Source organism: Cyanistes caeruleus, chromosome 15, assembly GCF_971803275.1.
Source record: "Cyanistes caeruleus chromosome 15, bCyaCae1.hap1.1, whole genome shotgun sequence".
In the NCBI taxonomy this organism is placed as follows: domain Eukaryota; kingdom Metazoa; phylum Chordata; class Aves; order Passeriformes; family Paridae; genus Cyanistes; species Cyanistes caeruleus.
In genome coordinates, this window is record NC_141715.1 from 1507826 (window position 1) to 1527721 (window position 19896).

General features: G+C 47.3%; 1 protein-coding gene across 5 annotated transcripts in view; it reads right to left on the reverse strand.

Moving 5' to 3' along the window:
• Positions 1-19896, reverse strand: part of HTR4 (5-hydroxytryptamine receptor 4) — a 70413-nt gene that overhangs the window by 32399 nt on the left and 18118 nt on the right. For all 5 annotated transcript variants that reach the window (XR_002867862.2, XM_086851575.1, XM_086851573.1 and 2 more), the window contains 3 exons: positions 15730-15811; positions 4200-4325; positions 3117-3317 (listed from right to left, as the gene is read on the reverse strand). Coding sequence is in view for 4 of the 5 variants with exons in the window: in XM_086851575.1 (XP_086707701.1) it covers positions 3117-3317; positions 4200-4325; positions 15730-15755 (353 nt within the window). In the remaining variant the exon portion in view is untranslated. The remainder of the gene's footprint in view (positions 1-3116; positions 3318-4199; positions 4326-15729; positions 15812-19896) is intronic.

Consider the following 19896-nt stretch of genomic DNA (forward strand, 5'->3'; position numbering starts at 1 on the left):
CACCGCTGGGCACAGAGGCTTCCTCCACCCTGGGAAAACAGCCTGTGCTCCCAGCCATGGCCTGGGCACCCTCTGGGCACCCTCTGGGCACCAGCCAGGGCCTGTCTGTGATGCCATGGGAAGGGGATGAGCACGGAAAGCCGGGCTGGAGCAGGGGCAGTGCCCACCCTGTGCCCCCCAGGGCCACGCTCCGTGCCCTGGCACAGGGACAGGGCTCTGTCACAGGATGTCACCACAGGGCTTGGCAGGCTGCACAACATCACCTCTCCCGCAGGACTGTGCTAATTTGCTGGCTGAACAGTCCATTAATGGTAATTAATGTTTGCAAACAGCACAGCGAGCATCTGTCGCTCTGCTCTGCTCTCTGGGTGCATCTGCCGAGCTTTAGCCCTGGTTTTGCGGGGATTTGGGGCTGTGCCCGAATTTGGGATCACTTTGGGATCACAGAACACACCCAGGGCTGGTTTGTGGTGTGCAAATGTCAGCAAACAGAGCACCCCTAGGGACACAGCCTTGGGGGGACCTTGCTGGGCTGGGACAGGAGGGTGCAGGAGGCAGGGAGAGGATGCTCCAGCTGCATCAAGGGCTGCCAGATGTGCATCCAAACCCAAACCCACAGACATTTAGGACCTGTTTGTTTCTCTGTTGTCTTCCCCAGCCCCGCCAAAGAGTTTGAGAAGTAATTGCGTTGCAAATTGGTCTGCAAATATTGGAGGAGGAAATTGCCTCTCCTGACAGGTTCGCTGTATTCGGAGACTCCATCAGAGCTTCTGGCTCTGTTTATCTGCAGTGCAATTATTTTTTATTGCACTGGCACAGAGCATGGACATGTATGCATAAAACATGCAGTAAATAAATATTTCAAGGGTAAATCTCTCTAATATATTAGAATATCAAAGAGATGATGAAAAAGCTTAAGGCAGTGACAGCAAACTTTGGATTCAGTGAGCCTTGAGATACCTTTGCTACCTTGGAAATTCCCTTTTCCAAATGAGACTGACAGAGGCTCTCTGCAGTATTTTTCTCTCTGTGTCTGAGCAGTAAAATCAGTTTACTACGTGGTGATTTTTCCAGAATTTCTCCAATGCCTTTGAGAATTCAAGCCTCAGTGCTTGTTTCCTACTTTTCCAGAGGCAGCAGTGGAAATAGATACAAGACATTATCAGGTAAAAGTCTTCTCAAGCAACACCCTGTGAATCTGTTGAAGGGAATTGTTTTCCAAACAGAGTCTTTAGGATTAGATTAACCACCCAGTTTTCTTTAAAAACCCTTAAAACTCACACCAGCATGCCCTGAAATAAAACAGAAGGCAGGAAATAGATCACAGAAAAAAAAAATTACCAACTAGAAGCAGCACACTCCCATAAATTCTGAATGAACAGAAGAGCAAACAGCTAAAAAAATTGAATTAAGGTCTGGGAAGGAAGCAGTGCTACCCCTGCAGCCCAGAGGGGATCCGTGCTGGGCTGACTCATCCTTCCCTCCACAAAAACCTCTCATTCATCCACCTGCTCTGCCCTTTTGGGGTCATCCACCACCTTCTCCTCATCTATCCTGGCCCCTTCACACTGCTCTCAATCAGGCCTCACTGTGGAAAAAAACAACCCCAAATCAACTAAAAAATGTCAGAGAAATGCAAGTTTCTGCCAGGACCCTTTAATGCCAAGGGCTGAGGTGGAGGGGTGTCCCTACAGCATCAACTCCAAGCCAAGGCTGTCCCAGGATCTTGGGGACAGATGGGGACAGGGAGCAGCAGCAGCAGCAGCTCTGGACAAGGGGGTGTCTCCAGGAGAAAGGGGGAACCTCCTTTCTGTGCCCCCACACAGGAGGTTCCCCATCCCCTGCTGCAGATCCAGGGCTGAAATCCCATTTTCCCCTTCTTTCCACAACCGTCTCTATTTAATTAAGAGCCTGGAGAATCAAACTCCAACATTTCAGAGAGCAAGGTCACGTCCAGAGCACCGTGCCCAACATCTGCTTTCCTGGTAATTGGCTCAGAGTGGCAATTTGTCAATGGTTGGAAAATAACGAGCTTCCCATTTGTGTTCCAGCCATCCAAACTTGCAGATAAGGACAGGAGCTGAGGCTGTTGGATGTCAGCTTCTCTCTGGATACAAAACTGCCTGAGCTGGTGCCCTGTCTCCCACCCCAGAGCAGTGCTGCCCATCAATACAGAGGTTAAGCAACTTGTTTTTTGAAGTCTGGCTGCGCTCAGACTCTCAAGATGTTGAAATGCCACGTTTTTAAATATCAGCTGTCACAATGACAAGGATAATTATGGTTCTTTTGGCCCTGTTAGCAATACTAAGTTACAGTGTTTTTAAAGGTATTGAGATCTCCACACAGAACTCAAAAAAATAAAAAGTTCTAAATATTACCAGAATAGCCAAAATGTTTTGTACTGAGTGTTTATCTTGTGAAAAACTCTTATGGAAGTTCTGCCATTTACCCTGAAAATCTGCAGACAGCAGTCAAACTGAATTGCTCTCCATAAATTATTGAGGCTTTGGGCTTTATTTTTAGGTGAAAAGTTTGAAAGAAAGGAAAGTTTTTAGGAACTCCCAGGAGATTTAGGCTGGAAAAGATTCAAGATCATCCTGTGCCCCATCCCCAGCTTGTCCCCAGCCCAGAGCTCTGAGTGCCACCTCCAGGGATGGGATCCAACCCTCCCTGGGCACTTCCAGTGCCTGAGCTCCCTTTCCATGGGGAAATTCCTGCTGCTGTCCACCCTGAGCCTCCCCTGGCCCAGCCTGGGGCCATTCCCTCTCCTCCTGTCCCTGGGAGCAGAGGAAATCTCTGCTGGAACAACCCCTCTGCTCCTCCCTCTGCCACGGCTCAGTCCCACCTGTGGACACATTCAAGGTGTCTTTACCTCAAGGAAGGAACAGAAGCACACCAGGCCAGTGCTGCCAGCAGAGCTGTGCACAGAACAACCTCACCATAAACCTCATCCCATCCTAAATTTCTCTGCCCTCACCAGGATTCTCTCCAAAACCAGCCACAGGGAGAGATTTATTGCTCTGCCCTTCCAAGCAGGTCCATCTTTACCCTCTGGCAGCTGAGGATAACCAAGAGCACGGCAGAGACTTCCAGCAGTGCCACTCTCCAGCTCGTACCTGTCCAGGGAGATGCAGCAGAGGTGCAGGATGGACGCTGTGGTGAGCAGCACATCCAGGGATGTCCGAACCAGGCAGAACATCTCTCCATAGATCCAGTTGTCCTGAACCAGCTCAATAGCTCCAAAGGGCATCACCAGCACCGACACCAGCAGGTCAGCAAAGGCCAGGGAAACAATGAAATAGTTGGTCTTGATTTTCCTGCAAGGCAGATCACAAAATGAGGCTGGGTTTGGTGCAGCAGCCTCCACACGTGGACAGAGATTTCAGCCTGAGGTTGGGTTTAATCTGCCCCATCACACTAAAAGCTCCTCTCTAGCACACTGCTCACTTTATATGGTCACCCCAAGCTTGCTCCTGATTTTTAAAGCTAAATAAATGTATAAATACATTTTCCTGGCCCAAATACGCCTTTCTGCTCACCCAGAGGATGCAAATGGATGTTCACAGGCCTCTGCATGTGCCTCAGCCTCACAGCTTGCACTGGAGACTCTGAGGTGCAGGAGGGGATTTTATTTTAACTTGTAAATGGAGAAAATCCTTCCAGAAAGCACTGAGAATAATCTAGACTGAAGCTGTAATTTTAACTTGAAGAGTACTTTTTAAATCACAACAATAAAATAGAATTAAATCCATTAAAAATCCCACGCAGCACATGAATAGAGGCTGTTAAATCTCTCTCCCTGCTCCTAAGGCTGGGCTGACAATTCCCAGGGCTAGCAGCAGCCCTGAGACAGGAATTGTGACCCCCTCAAATCATGGGCAGAGTTTGCCAAGTTGTGCTGCTGCTGCACAGTCACAACCAGCCCTCGGTCTGTGCGGTGATGATGAGCTCATTGGGAAATTCCAGATGGAAAAGGGGCAGAGGCCAACCTGTTTCTCCAGGGAATTGCTGCTTAGCTGCACTTCCCACTGATTTGTCTGGTTCTCTAGGCTGAGAATGTGAAAAAGACGAGGATGGGAATTACAGCGGGGCCAGCGCTGCGGGGTGAGCCAAGGGCAGAGGGGTCTGCAAGGCAGGAACACCTCCCTCAGCTCCTCAGGACTGGGTTTGTCCCCCTGGGGCCACCTGGGTGGGCTCACCTGAGCTGCCTGTCCCGGCACACGGCCACCATGACCAGCAGGTTGCCCAGGATGGCCATCAGGATGACGGCGGAGACGAAGGAGAGCAGCACGATCTTCCCCGCGACGCCGAAGCCCTCACTGGAACTGGGAGGGAGCACGAGCACACCGGGGAGACAAAAGGAGAGGAGCTGCAGTGGCCCTGGGAGGGGTGGCCCAGCACTGGTGGTGCCGACAGCAGCCACTCCCCTGCCTGTCACTCACCACAACCCTTTCCATCCATGGCCATTCCCATTGCTATTCCTATGGCCATTCCCTTCCCATGGCCCTTCCAATTGCCATTCCCATGGCCATTCCCATCGCCATTCCATTGCCATTCCCATTCTCATGGCCATTCCCATTCCCATTCCCATTCCATTGCCATTCCCATTCTCATGGCCATTCCCATTCCCATTCTCATTCCCATTCCCTTTCCCTTTCCCATGGCCACTCCCATTCCCATTCCACTGCCATTGCCATTGCCATTCCCGTTCTCATGGCCATTCCCATTCCCTTTCCCATTCCCATTCCCATTCCCATTCCCATTCCCATTCCCATTCCCTTTCCCATTCCCACTCCCATTCCCACCCCCATTCCCACCCCAGCCAGCAGCACCCCCGGCTGCCCAGCGCAGGATGAGCCCCCACACCACACAGGAGCTGTTCAGGAGCTGCCCTCAGCTGTTCCTGACAGTCCAGCTCAGAGCTCCTGAGTTCCCATTCTCTTTTCACACAAATAAATGACATTATTTTCCATGCAGAAGCATTTTGTTGTTTGTTGGGGTTTTTGTTTCCCATTTTTTTCCCCAAGGTTTTGGTATCATAAAAGCATAAAAGGGTTTGGGTTGGAAAGGATCTTAAAAACTCTTCTCATTCCACACCTTCTGCTATCCCAGGCTGCTCCAGGTCCCATCCAACCTGGCCTTGGACACTCCCAGGGATGGGGCAGCCACAGCTGCTCTGGGAATTCCATCCCAGCCCCTCCCCACCCTCCCAGGGAAGGATTTTTTCATCCCTGTAACCTCAATTTCCCCTTTTTCTGTTTGAACCCCTTCGCTCTTTGTCTGTCACTGCAGCTCCTGATGTGATGTGACAAGGACTAATGGGTTCAAGCTTTCCTCAAGACAAGCATTTTACATCTTGAATTTTGAAATCTACATAATGTTTTGCCTTTTCCTCTCTTCCCTTCACTCTGTGCTACAAAACACAAAATAGTCTGGCTTTTTTTTTTTTTTTTTTTTTTACTCAGTAATTTTTCCAGAGTTAGGGAAAGGGAAATTTTTTTTTTCCATGTGTCCAATTTCCCCCTACTCTGAGATCAATAATTTCTTTAAGTTAATGAAGAGGAAGAAGAGACAAAGGAAGAATAACACAAAACCTCCAAACAAAATATCAGCCATATTTTAAATCTGCATTTCTACAAATAATTTGCTGTTTCAAATAAAATTTTTGTTGGTTTTTTTTTTTTCAGAGCTTGCAAAGCAGGAAGGTAACACCCAGCATGCAATAAATTCCTTATAAACCTGGTTTTATTACAAAATTTTGAGTTATTTTTCCTCTAAAGCTATTTCTAATGATATATCCTGAATAAACTGCATCCCAAACCTTCACCTGCTTGTGTGACTTTATATTACACAGGTGAGAATGGGGGTTTTACTTCTTATCAAGTGTGGCTGGAGAAAAACTGGCATTAAAAGCATCACTCAACACTAATTCAGCAGGGAAATTTCTCCTCATCCCACAGAGCTGGTGTTGGACACCCAGGATTAATGCTGTGAGGTTGCTCAGGTAATTGAAAAATGGAACCGTTATTCTGTTTTTACCTTGACTGACTCTGGGGTCACTTTTTATTTACTAAATGACATCCCAAGCTTTTTACACTTTATCCCACAGAGTTCTCATGATTTGGAGAAAAGCTAAAAAAGATTAGAAAGTTCTGGCACACGGAGATGTTGAGTTTTACTCGTCCAAAGAAGCTCTGGAAACACCAAAGGAGCGCAGCCCTGAACCAAATCTCTCCAGATATCACCTGGGTTTGTTTTTTTTCTCACCTTCAGGAGTTTCAAATCCACATTTCCCACCCTGTGCATCACAGACAGCCCTGCCCTGGACAGAAGTGGTCACCAGCCAGGCTCTGAGCAGAGCCCAGCAGGGCAGGAACTGCCCCTGGCACAGTTGTGAGAGGAAATTTTGCTCTGAAATCAGTTTTGGGAGTGTTTCTCTCGTGCCATTTTGCACTGCTCCCCTGGGGAACATTAAACCTCACTGGGGTGCAGGAGGGATTTCATCTGGGCTGCTCCTGCCTTTGAAATAATCCATCATCAAGCAGGAATACATGTTAATTATTCAGTCTTAGTAATTCCAAGTTGTTAATAATGGAAGAAGTGGATATTGCTGTAAATTAAAATCAATGGTTTGCATAACATCTTTTATCAAATCGGAGTGCTCTGGCTTCCAAGCTTGCTCCCCTCTTTAATAAAGCAGAGATTGATGGGTTTGCTATTATGAGGAAATGAGATTCAGGCAAAATGATTGCTGGTTAGCAGGAATATAGAAATCACTTAAGGAAAAAGGTGAAATACTGATGGGGAATGAATGCTTAAAACCCACATATGGACATATTTAAAAAGCTCTTCTACACAGTCATTAACGTGAAAGTAAAAAGAAGGGTAATTACTTTTTCAAGCTCAATTTTCACTTTCCTGTAAACACCCCAACTTTTCTAAATGAACTCGAGTGCTTTTGCATATTTTATGTGGCAGTTAAAGAGCACAGATCAGTCATGGGGGTCAGAGCATGCACATTCCTTGGTTCTCATTCCACATCACAGCAGCACAGAGGGGAAAATCCCTCCCAACAGCTCCGTGCTGAGAGCACAGAGAGAGGAGAGAGAAATAATTCCAGCCTTGGGGGGCAGAGGAGCAGAGCTGGTACAAGGATGGCCCATTCTGGACTGGAAGGGATAACTCTGCCTGCACAGGGAACCCAGAGCATCCCCAGGCACCGCAGGGAACATTCCCCAACAAGGGATGTGCACAAGCCTCCCTTGAGGAGATGAAAAGCTCGGAATAGTGGGAGCCTAGGAAAGAGTTTTATTGGTTTAACCATGCCCTCGGGTGTGGGGAATACAGGGAAGAGTTGATTCGTTTCCAGCCAGGGCTTTTCCCTCTGTAACTCCACATTTCATAACCACAAATAAGCTGTCATTGGCCTTTCCTCTCTCCTGCTTCCCTGATTAGTCCTAGGCATAAAAAGAATCGTTAGGTCTTAAGCAGCTAAAAATCAAGATAAGCTATTTTATGAGTAAATGTGATAATGCGTCTCAGTACAGAAACATGACAATAGGGAAGTGATGATTTGATCTCTGCCTTTCCAGCTGTTACCACATCCTTTTCTAAAATATTAATCAGAACTCAGCATTAATCCAGAAGCATTTAATTTCCTTTAATGCCTTTAAATGCTACACTGCTTCACTTCAGCCCGTGCAGATGGCAGGATAACTTCGAGCTGATTCCAGTCAATTACGTCCTTCACTTCTGCTTTAGAAACAGATTGAAATTAATTAAAGTATTGAAAAGCCGGGAATAAACAGCATTCCATGTATCAAAATAACTTGGTCATGTGATTCATTTATTTGAGTGGGGTTTTTTTGGGGAAAAAAAATAAATAAATAAAATCAATTGTGGCGGTGGGGTGTGAGAGAAGGGATGAGGTTTTTCTCCTTTTCTGCTGGTTTGAAACAAAATTTCTGATACCATCACCAGCCCTGCACCTCCGCTCCGTGAATCTCCCGGAGGCTGAGAGCTGCAGCTTCAGAGAAGTGTTTGAAGCAGCTGATAACACTGATTAAAACCAATTGTGTCAAGATGAAGCAAAGAAGACAGGCTATTTAAATGTTTTCGAAATTGCCGTGTGTGGGCTGGCACCGTCAATCCCTGCGTGCTGGGGTTTGGGAACGGGGACCTGCTGGAGCTGCCAGACACGGGGGGACCTCGGGAGACTCCAGGCCCCGTGGCTGAATCTTGGAATCTCCTGAGCTGGAAGGGACCCACAGGATCATCCAGGGCAGCTCCTGGCCCTGCACAGACCCCAGACAATCCCAGCTCCATCCCTGGAGCGCTGTCCAAGCTCTCCGGGAGCTCTGGCAGCCTCGGGGCCGGGACCATTCCCTGGGGAGCCTGGGCAGTGCCAGCACCCTCTGGGGGAAGAACCTTTCCCAAAATCCAACCCAAACCTCCCCTGGCCCAGCTCCAGTCCTTCCCTGGCTGCTGTCCCTGTCACAGGGGCTGCAAACCCTGAAAAATCCCCCCTCGGCCTCCTCCAGCTGAACAATCCCAGCGCCCTCAGCTGCTCCTCCGTGGCCTCTCCAGACCCTTCCCATCCCCGTGTCCCTCTTGGGAGGCTCTCCCAAGCTTTAGAGAGATTATTTTTTTTCCATTTTGGTGCCCAGGGCTGGAGGGAGCAGGGCCAGGCTCTCACACGGTGCCAAACCCAGGAATCTGTGAGCTCTGTGTGCTCCTGCAGCCTCCTCAGCCGGCAGCAGCAGAACCTCGGGCCTTGGCTCAGTGGAAATCGGGGCTGAAAACTCATCCAGGACAAGGAGATGCTTTATCGTGGTCTGAGACAGAGAGTTTGCACTTGGGGAATGAGGGAGGAAATAAAGGCAGCCCTGGCGAGCTGTGGGCTCTGCCTGAGCCCTGGGGGCTCTCCTTGCAGGGAATGAAGTGGCCCAGACACCTCTGTCTGCTCCTGCAGGACGGGACAGAGCCCTGGCTCTGCTCTTTGCCAGGCAGCAGATCAAGAGTTACATAATTTACACCCACACACGAGCAGATAGCGCTGCAGGGCTGATGTATGTGAGCACCAGCCTCAAAACCCATTAGACTGTCACCTAAAATATAAGCTAAAATTAACTTCTGAAATCAGCCTGAGATTAAGATCACAGTATTTACACGGAGCAAAGGCAGCTGCTGCAAAATACTTTGTTTTGCATCCTCTAACAAGTTCCACAGGAGAGCCCTTGTGCCACCCAAGTCCCACCCTGACACATCCACCTGGGCTCTGCAGCACCTTGGATTAGTCTTTTTTCCTTATTAGATATTTGCAAGACTCCAAACTTGAAGCCAGCTGTCCCCTTCACGTGCTGAACGCTCCCCTTTTGTTTTCACACCAACTCAACACTTTGGGATATGCAGCACGAGGAGGATGTGGAGCAGCTGGAGAGAGCCCAGAGGAAGCACCAGGATGCTCAGAGGGATGGAGCAGCTCTGCTGGGAGAGCTTGGATTCTGTGCAGAGGATTTTAATGGAATCACCAAACGCTCCGCAACAATAAAAAAACCCAAACCTCTGATTTAGGCAGGGATTTAGACACACTACACAGAACAGCAGAGACATTGTAACAATCATCTCTGCTTTGTAAATGCTGAATAAAACCAAAGATCAAACATGCTTTTCATCAGAATCTCTTGATCAGTTCCTAATTAGAATTGCTCCTCCAAAGTGAGTCCACGGCCTCCACCAAACACAGCAGTTTAATGGTGAGCAGAGGATGATGAAAGAAGCAGAAGAGCAATCCTGACTTTTGGTGTGTATTCTATAATCATAATGTGATTATCTGCCTATTTCCTAGGTGGCTCTTGCCTCTCTCCTGTCGCACACACGGCTGAATGTTCAGCAACAAACCCCACGGAGCTGTGCTCAGGGGAGCTAGGGGAATGAAGCACCTCATTTCCAATATTCTCAATAATTGCCTTTAATTTCCCTTCCATATTCTCCAAGGGCTGAAAGCAGAGTCCAGGGTGTACTTCTGCACAAGAAGGTTTGTAATTTGGCTACTGTATAGAATAATTTTACCTCACAGAGACATCACCATTACACACGTGTACAACTCGAGCTTTAGCTCAGTTTAGAAACAGGGAGGGACTGGATGCAGGTCCATGACACAGAGTGGGAAAATAAAGGTTTAGGCCCATACTAAACATACTCTGAGTGCCCAGATTTCTCACAGAATTGAGAAATTGAGAATTATCGCCTCCTGCAACTCCAGGTGCAGAACTGGGGTGCACAGGGCTCAGAACTCTTCAGGAGTTGTGCTGCTGCCTTTGGGATCAAAGCATTTAATGCCCTGTCTTATTATAACTTTTCCTGTAAAAATTTCCCCAAAATAAGCACTTGCCTGTGACCAGAAATTTTTTACCTCTTGATCAAAACCGCCTCAGGCAGTTCTTAGTCATTCTCAGCATTCTCATTCTGACTTCTCTTTCTCAAACCTTTCTTCCCATCTTTGCCCAAAACCTGGGACTTGCAAGATGTTCAAATCAGCAACCATGAAGTTCCTGCTCTTCTTTTTCAAACAGTATTTTCAGTCAGGAAAATATTGTTAAATGAGAGGCATTTAGTCAAGACCCTTGGAAAGGTCTTGGCATCAGGCTGGGTATTAAAATATCCAGGCTGTGCCCTTCTCCCACTGCCTGTTTACACAAATACAGCTATTGGCTGTCTAACTTCTAATATTTCCTGGAGAGTTTCCCAGTTTCAAGCCTCCAGAGGAACGAAAAAGTTCCTTGCAGTTACCTCTGCTAATGGAAGACTTGGCACAGACATAAAACATTGATTTCTAGAATACATTTTGACACCCCCCTCCAAGCCACACAAAAGCAGTTCCCAGGTAATTTTGAGCTTTACTATGAAAACCAAAGTTTGGTAAAGATAATTCCAGTGGTGGCAGCCAGAAACTTTCCAGCCCCTGAGGTTGGCCAGCTCATTTTTATGGCCCTCACTCATGTGGAGGCTCCAGACAGGTGTCCTCTCTAGGCAAGGACACAATGTCCTTGATTCAAGAGCAGAGCACTTAAATTCCTTGTTTTATTTAAACCTCCTTCTACATCCCCAGCTAAGTGCATGTTCTGAATACTCTCCACAAAGCCCTCATCACATTTCTCACTTCAGATAAACAAGAGAGGAGGTCAAGGTGTTTTGAGGATGGGAAGTGCAAGCTCTCAGCTCAGATGGAAGCCAGATGCCACCCAGCAGTCAGAACCAGCACATTTCTCCAGCCTGGGAACCTCTGGGTGTGTTTGTTAATTGTGTTTAATTGTGGCTAAGCAGGAACTTGCTCATCTGCACAAGTCTCTGATTCCTGGAAGTATCCACTCCTGGGGAAGAGGGCAATGCAAACATGGGGACAAAGGGAATTTTGCCAGCCCGGTGCTGAGGGTCAGCCCTGGAAAGTCAAGGAAAGCCCCTGGCACTGCAGCTGCCCTGGGCAAAAGCTGCCAATAAGGTCCAGCCCATTTTTGCCAAGCTCTGGAGCCAGTCCTGCCCCAGGATATCCTGGTTTTTAGGGTGGTTTTCACCTCCTTCCACAGCCTTTTCCAGATCTCCTCTTACTGCCTCTCTGTGCTAAAATTGCAAGACATCAAAAAGTTCATTTTCGTGGCCCAGCTTTCAGTCCAGGGAAGTTTCATGTGCAGAGATTGCTCTAATGAGAACAGATGAAACCTCACAGAGGTGTGTGCTGGCCTGACCTCCCCACGGGGCTGAGCACAGACACAGGAGCTGCCCCTCTGCACCTCCAGCTTTATTTACAGAGCCTGTGTGTCTGCCCTGCTCCACAGCTGCCATCGCAGAGCGTGCTATTAATTTGCAGAACCTGGAGCCAGGCTTAAAAACTCCATTAATTAAGTGTTGGCGGAGGTGTTTGGAAAGATGTTCCCATAAATATAGTGCTTTAAAGTGTTTCCCTAGAAACTGAGAAAAGAGTTGAACAATATGAAAAATACCCAGGCTGATGACTCCCCCATGGAGCAGTGGCTGGGCTGGAGGGAGCATTTAGGAAAGAGAACTTTTCTCCCAAGGTTTTTCTGGCTACTGGAAATTTTTGGCTGGAAGCACAAAATGTAAAAGTGAGGCTGTTTATCATTCCTTGCCTCCCTGAGCCTTCCTGCTTTGCCCTGGTGTTGGCAGGTGGGGAATGCTCTGTGAACTCTGTGGCTGCAGATTCAGAAGTGCCCCAGGTGTTTGAGTGCTCCCGGTTTGTGGATTCCTCCCAAAGTGTTCCTGCTGTGCCCAAACACCTCAGCACCTCCAGCCACGGGGAGGACAAAGCTGCCAAACCCCACAGCCTCTTGCAACTGGCCCCTTACAACATTTCATGGAATCACTGAGGTTGGAAAAGCCTTCCCAGGCCATCGAGTCCAAGATGATGCCCACCTTGTCCCCTGCCCAGAGCTCTGAGTGCCACCTCCAGGGATGGGATCCAACCCTCCCTGGGCAGTTCCAGTGCCTGAGCTCCCTTTCCATGGGGAAATTCCTGCTGCTGTCCACCCTGAGCCTCCCCTGGCCCAGCCTGGGGCTGTTCCCTCTCCTCCTGTCGCTGTTCCCTGGCAGCAGAGCCCGACCCCCCCGGCTGTCCCCTCCTGCCAGGGACTTGTGCAGAGCCACAAGGGCCCCCTGAGCTCCTTTTCTCCAGGCTGAGCCCCTTCCCAGCTCCCTCAGGAATTCTCCAGCCCCTTCCCCAGCCTGGGGGACCATGTGGAGAAGACAGAGTTTGGCAGAAAATCTTCTCAATCAGTTCATTTATCTGTGCAGAAATGCAAGAGCAAATCCCTTTCTGGATGGATGCTGCTGATATTCCAGAAGGATTAGAGTTGATCTTCCCTTGGAAAGGGAATGAGGAAGAGAGCTCCAGGCTGATTGTGGCCTGTTAAATGACATTTTATAGCCTGTTATTTCTCACCTAAACAGAAATGTGATCAAAGGATTTGAGGTAAACAATGATTTAATGACTCCAAGTGTAGGAGCTGGGGAGGTTTTGAAAAGAGCTTGTGTACACAAGAATAAACACCTCTATTGCAGCCTGCTGGAGGCTCCTAAGCTGTTTGCTTTCCATGCATCCCCACTGCCAGGGCACTCGGAGCACACCAACTCTTCCCAAACTCCTGCCATCTCCTACACTTTGGGTCATTTTGGTGCCTGTTTGGTTCCAACCACTCAGGCCAGCTCTTGTCCTCCTCACGAGTGGCTGGCAGAGTCCTGAGAGGGATGATGAGGGCACGGTCCAGCTCCTCTCCTAGGACATCCCTGGAGCTCCAGGAATGGCTCTTTGGGTCCCTCTCTCCGTGACTCACACTCCTGTTTCTCCCAGCTTTGGTTGAGGAGAGGAGACTCAGGATATTCCCTGCCTCCTCCTGCCTGTGCACAGCACCAGGAACTGGAGTCACCAACACCCCCAGTTCTGGTGCCCACAGGGAACAGGAGCACAGCAAACCCCAGGATCTGGGACTCACCAAACACACAATTCCTTCCCAAGGAGAGGTCCTTGTCAGGACCAGCATTCCCCGTGCCTCTGTAGCAGCACTTTGGGTTAAAAAATGGGATTTTTCCTTTGCTTCCAAACAACCACAACCAATCCAACCGATTTGATTCCTTGTTCCCCCACCTTGCTGCTCATTCCTCAAAGTCAAGATAAGATTAATGAGCCGCACACAGAGCTGCTGGAGGGCTCTGCACTTTTCAAGCCACAAAAACACCTTCAGCAACAAAAGGAGAAAACTAAAGCTGATAAAGCCAAGTTTGGAAGCAATTAACATCAATCTAAAATTCAGCTGGTTTAGGGGCTCTGCTTAAAAATAAAGAGCAATTACTGCTGTGGCAAACTGAAATAATACATTGTTTTTCCGTGGTTGATTTAGCAAAGGGAAATCTGCCTTCACCAGCAGCTACAATTAAAAGGGTTTTATAAAAGCTGTTTACCTGCACTAAAGGTGTTTGGTTTTTTTTTCCCACCTGTTTATCCAGACTGTAACAACCTGTCCCCCACCCCTGAGGAAGCAAAAAACCTTTATGGAGTGTGAAGTACTCAGGACAATATCCCAAAATCTGCCTGAAGCACAATTGTGGGATCAATATTTCGCATGTGTGGGAAACCCCACTGTGAAAAACCAGTGTCCATAAAGGAGACAGAGGAGTCCTGCAATCTTATTTAAATAAAAAGAGAGAGAGTCCACTGGGGAATACCCTGAGGGGTTTCTCAAAATTCCTTTTATCCTAAACTCCCATTTGTTCTGCAATACACTTTGTGCTGATCCTTTTATCTATTCCCTAAAGTTCAGGAGTCAAACTTGTCCCGTCCCTGTAACAACCTTGCTCCTGAGGCTGGTGGAGTCATTAAGAGCCATTTCAAAGCCATTAATTAACAGCCCTGCCCTCACCTATGGAATTGTTTGTAAACACAGTAGCACACATCTTCCCCTGTGGAGAATTTAGGAGATTTTCCAAGGGAAACATCAGCCCAGGAAAATCAGGGGGTGGCTTTGAGCAAAGCTCAGATTCTCAGTCCAGCTCCATTTCCCGGCTGGGAGCAATGGGTGGACAGGAAGAAAAAGAAAGGTGAGGGGAAAAAAAGGTGGGGGGAAATAAAAGACGGGGGAAAAAAGTGGGAGAAAAGGGGGTGGAGGGAAAAAGGTAGGGAAAAAATGGGGGGGAAAAAGGGCAGGAAAAAAAGGCGGGAAAAAAGGGGCGGAGAGAAAGTGGTGAAAGGGCGGGAAAAAAGGGCGGGAAAAAGGCAGGGGGGGGAAAGGCGGGAAAAAAAGGCGGGAAAATCCATGTAAGGGAAAGGCGGGAAAAGGGGGCAGGGAAAAAAAGGTGGCAGGGGAAAAAAGGGGTAGGAAAATGGTGGGAAAAACAAGTAGGGGAAAGGGGTAGAGGGAAAATTAGGCAAAAATGCCATGCAGAGCTGGTGTAGATAAGAGTTACCTGTGCTCCAAAAAGCTAAGAGAGTGAGATTTAATTACCATGACATAAGAAGGGGCTGTCAGACCAGCAGAAGTATTCCTGGCAACTGGGAATGCTCTGCAGGAGATGATGGGGGGTCTCACCCAAAGCCCAGGAAGGTTTTCAAACTCTTTCAAAGGCACGGCACAATTGTGACTTCCACTGGTAAGAGTCCAAGAGAGGCAGAGTTTGGCCTCTCTGGATTGCTGTAACCAATTTGAGGTTTTCATTTTAAACCACTTGACAGGATCTCATTAACCTACTGCCTGTAATAAATGTACCCAATAACAGTCGCCGAGTCGCATGAAATTAAAAAATCCAATAAAATATAAATAGGAAATACTCGCGGGTCATTTAGTTTTCTACTCTGGAATTAGAGAAAATGAGGTCTGCCACCTCCCTCAGGCTGTGATGAATGCAAGTTCCAAACTGAACTGTCAAAAATTTCCAGGAATGTCTCCTCAACATCTCATTGCAACCTTTTCAAAATTCGTAACATTTTCAACTGAAAAGGAATCCTTGACTCGTCTAGGCCACATTTGACACTCATCCAAATACCAGAGTGATGCCACGTCCTCAGAGAAGCTCCAGGAGCCCCCAAACCAGGCCCTGCTGCATGAGGAGAGACTTTTATCTGCAGGCAAAGAGAAAATGCCACCCTGCAGCCTGGCAGATGTTCTGCAGGGTCACTGCCTCACCACAGCTCAGGGGCTGCAGGAGCCGAGTCCTTCCTCCTACCTCACATTCACATCAAGTTCTTCCATCACAGGCAACAGGCACAGGCAGCTGAGAGTTCGATGTCCATAGAAGAGACCTCATCCTGCAGTGGAGACAGAAATACAGGCATTCATTCCAGGATCTCCCATAAACGCAGATTTACCCCACTGGAGGATCCAAGCCAGGTGCCCTTGGATTTTTGGCCACCTGAGCACCCACCAGCTCACGTTTGGCTGCTTTACACCAGCACTTCCAGGTCTTTTTCCATCAGGCAGCTTTCCAGCTCTTCCCCCAGCCTGGGTGTGCCCATCCCAAATTTCCTGCACACCTGCAGGACTCCCCCAGGAACTTCCCAACTTTCAAAGCTACAAAAAATAGTTTGAATAGAGCCAAGCTGAAGAAAGTTTGCAAAGCCCAGGTGGGAAAACACAAGCAAGAAGGCTTGGTAAATTAGTTTCTGTTTTTACACAAAACTAAAACATTGAGTTACCACTAAATTAAACCAGGTTTCCTGTGACACTCTATTGTGCAGCCTTATGAATACTTAATAGCAGTGCTGTAATTACAAAGAACTAAATGCTTTGCAGCTTGAGTTAAAATAAATGTACTTACTTCCAGCACCACTAAGTGATGTAAATATTAATGGGGTTTTTAACTCTATCAAAATTCCATCCTGACTCCAAAGAAATGAATGTACCATCTTAATAATGTGCTTGTGCATTTGCTGCTGCTAATCCAGTGGAAAAAATAGGCTCAGTTTCGGAGCACTTGAGGCTGTTGATTACCCCTTGTGTTGTCTCTAGGGAGTCAGGGATAAAGCCACCACCACAGCTCTGTTAATGCCAACCCAGATGCAAATAATGCCATTGTGGATACTTGGCTTCAAAGGAAAATCGGAATAAAACCTCCTCAGCCTTCCCAGACACCGATGCCAGGTTTGCAATGCAAATGAGCCCCCCACTCTCCAGACCTGGCTCAGTCTTTGCCACGAGGAGTAATTCAGGGTGTAGATATGAGACATCATTTTGCAAGGAAGATTTGCTGGAGTCAAAAGGATATTTTTTATTTTTTTTCCCCAAAAAGGCAGAGTTTGGCTGGGCCCTGTTTGCAGCTTAAACCTTCAGCTGGTGATTCTTTGGGTGCTCTGGAAAAATTCCTGCTGTGTTTTGCAAAGGAAAGGGTGAGAGGTGTGGAGATTCACCTCTGTGTGCCTAAGACCTGCCCTCCAACTTGAATTTGGAGGAAAAACCCAAAATTCCACTCTCCTGTGCTCCTGCTCTGGAGTTCTTCTACAGGACAAAAAACCTGGTACGGTTTTGCTTTTTGAGATATCAGCATAAAATTAATTCTGATTTCTCCTGCAAATTGGATGGGAAATTTTTCAGTGATTTTGTATGTTAAAATTCCACTGAGGGGGCATCTTTTTTCCTTTGTTCTTCTGCAAAAAAATGGAATTTTAGTGTGGTTTTAGTGAGTTTAGGTTTAGTGTAATTCTAGTGAGGTTATGCAATATCTGCACTATCTTGCTATGATGGAGACTTCTACAATAACTGAAACTTTCTATATAAGAGTAAAAAAATAAACAAACCCCAAACCAATCCCAAAAGAAACAATTTCTAAAAGGGGAAAAAAAATCTTCACGAACAGAAAAACACCCCCAAAAAACAAAGGCAATCCAGGAACCAGCATGGAAAGCCTGGTGGCACTGTGGGATTTAGGAATGATGGAGCTGCCCTTGGTGGACACTGTCCTGCCCTTCATCTTCACAGGGAAAGGTGAAAACCCAGCGAGGACACGGATGAATGCATGGATTTAGCTCATGGATTTAAGACATTAACAAAGATTTCACCAGGGGTTGTCTCCAGGCTCACCTGCTCTCCGTGCCCTGCCCAGTGGAGATGGAAATGTCCCCCCAGATGCCAGCAATGGCCACAGCACCTTCCCTGTGAGCACCAGCTCACTGAGACACTGACACATTCTCCATCCCCTTGGTTTTCATCCCACTCAGCCCCCATCAAGTTCCACTTTCTGTCACTGCTGAGCTGATGACAACAGGAGTTGAGTCACTGTGAAAAACTCCCACCCCCATTTCCTGCAGTGCTGGGCTCTGAAGCTGCTCCACCGCTTGTGCCACCCCAAATGATGCACGTCCCAGGTGGACTGAGCATCCTGCAAAACCCGTTTTCCCATCAGACAGGTCCACGCTGTCCCTTCTGCTCTGGGAGGGATGGATTCCAAACCGTGGATAACCAAAGCAGCAAGAGGCTGGAACAGGCTCCAGAGGCAGGAATTCCTCCAGGAAAGCCTCGTGAGCATGTGGCAGAACTGGAACACTGATGCCACAATTAACACATGAATAGCAGGGGCAGCTTTTCCAAGACTCATTTACCAAGGAGCAAAGCAAGTGAGGAATCTCACACACAAACCTTTCCCATCTGACTTGGAGCCAAACACTTCCTTAAACACAACAAGATTCCTTACCTGAGATAAGAGATCTCCCTTAGCCAGGGCTGAGGCCCTGTATTCATCACACACCCTGGGCTGCTGAGTAAATTCTGATGAAATCCATGGAGACAACTCCATTAGACACAAACTCATCCATGTGAGACTCAGACTGGAGCCAGCTGCACCTCAGCTCCATCAGGAGTTTAGGGAGCAAAGGGATCCGCTCTGAACCTCACAACTCAATGGGAGGGTCTCTGGTCACTGTGGAAATCATTTGTAAATCATTCTAGAGCAATTTTAACTCTCTTTCCCTTTGTATTTTTCCTCCCTGTAGTAAGGAACAGAGTTAACCTTGCCACTGAACTTTCTTAAGCCACACTTTTACAACAGCCTATAAAAACCCCTTCTGCCAACGCCTTTGGAGATAACTCTGATCAGAATTACCCATTTGTGACATGCTCTGCTGCACCACAGAGCAGGGAGGGGGATGTAAAAATAAACTAAATTCAGTTTCTGCTGAGTCTCGTGCTCTCACTGAAAAACTGGACTTATCACTGAGTGACTTTGTTCTTCTCTTTGTAAGTCTAAGGTAAAAAAATCCCCTTTTTAATAATCCTTTACCAGCTTTCTAGAGCACAGCGTGGGGTGCACTGATTGATTTCAGTGCAGTTTTCACATTTTTTATGGGGTAACACAGAGCAAAAGGTGTTTAGAAACTGTTCAGCCCTCCCCTGGAAATTGCTGTGCTCCCCACCTCAGTTCTTGGAAGTGCAGGGAGTCACTGAGCTCCCATCCAGTGTGTGATTCCTGGTTGAGGCCAGCAGAATCACTCTAACATAAATAAAGACTGCTACTACCATCTAAATCCGTGATTTCCAGAGGCTTCTCACCTTCTGCAGAGAACATCTGCTAAACTGAAGCTGGGATTGAACAAAAAAGGAGCTGTTGCTCGATTCCCTACACATTTCACATTTGGGGTGGTGATTTTCCTTATAGCTCCAGCATTACCAGAGAAAAAGAAGTTGTTAGCAGAGGTTAACTGGACCAGATCTTCCCAACCCACATTAAACTGATATTTTTGAAGTGAGAGTCACCTCAATCCAAAGACACTTTCTTGCTCATCACTGCAGAGCAGTCCAAGTGTTGTAAGAGAATATCCTGCCCATGACAACACTTGAGGAACAGGAAATATCAAAGTGATTCATCTTGTTCATTCCCAGATAAAATGGCTTTATTTCCACCCATTTCTGCCAAAGGCCCTGCCCCCTCCCACAGCCCCTCTTCCCTTCCCTGTTGCTGCTGTCTCTTCTCTCCCCATGAAGGACAAAGGATAAGGAAACTGATAAGGAGTCCCTCAGTTGTCAGCAGAGACAGATTGCTGGGCTGATTTTTTAAATAATTAATTATTTTTTTAAATTCAAATTTCTTAATTTCAATTAACTAATTTAAATTTATATATATATATATATATTAATCCAGCATCATTCCAGCAGGTTAAAATGGAGGAGTTTGCTTAAACAGAGAAATTAAAAGAGAGACGTGACACATCCCAAAAACTCAAATGGAGTCTAGCTTGAAATAGAGGACACAGAAGAAATGTCTTTATATTTCAACAGCTGTTTGAACTCTAAGGAAAATCTCTTTTGGCTTTCCCAGCCAAAGCACAGGCACTGAGTTGAGGGGCTGGTGCTCCCAAGGGATGCCAGTCACAGGTGGCACTGGGGTGACAGTGGCAGTGCCACT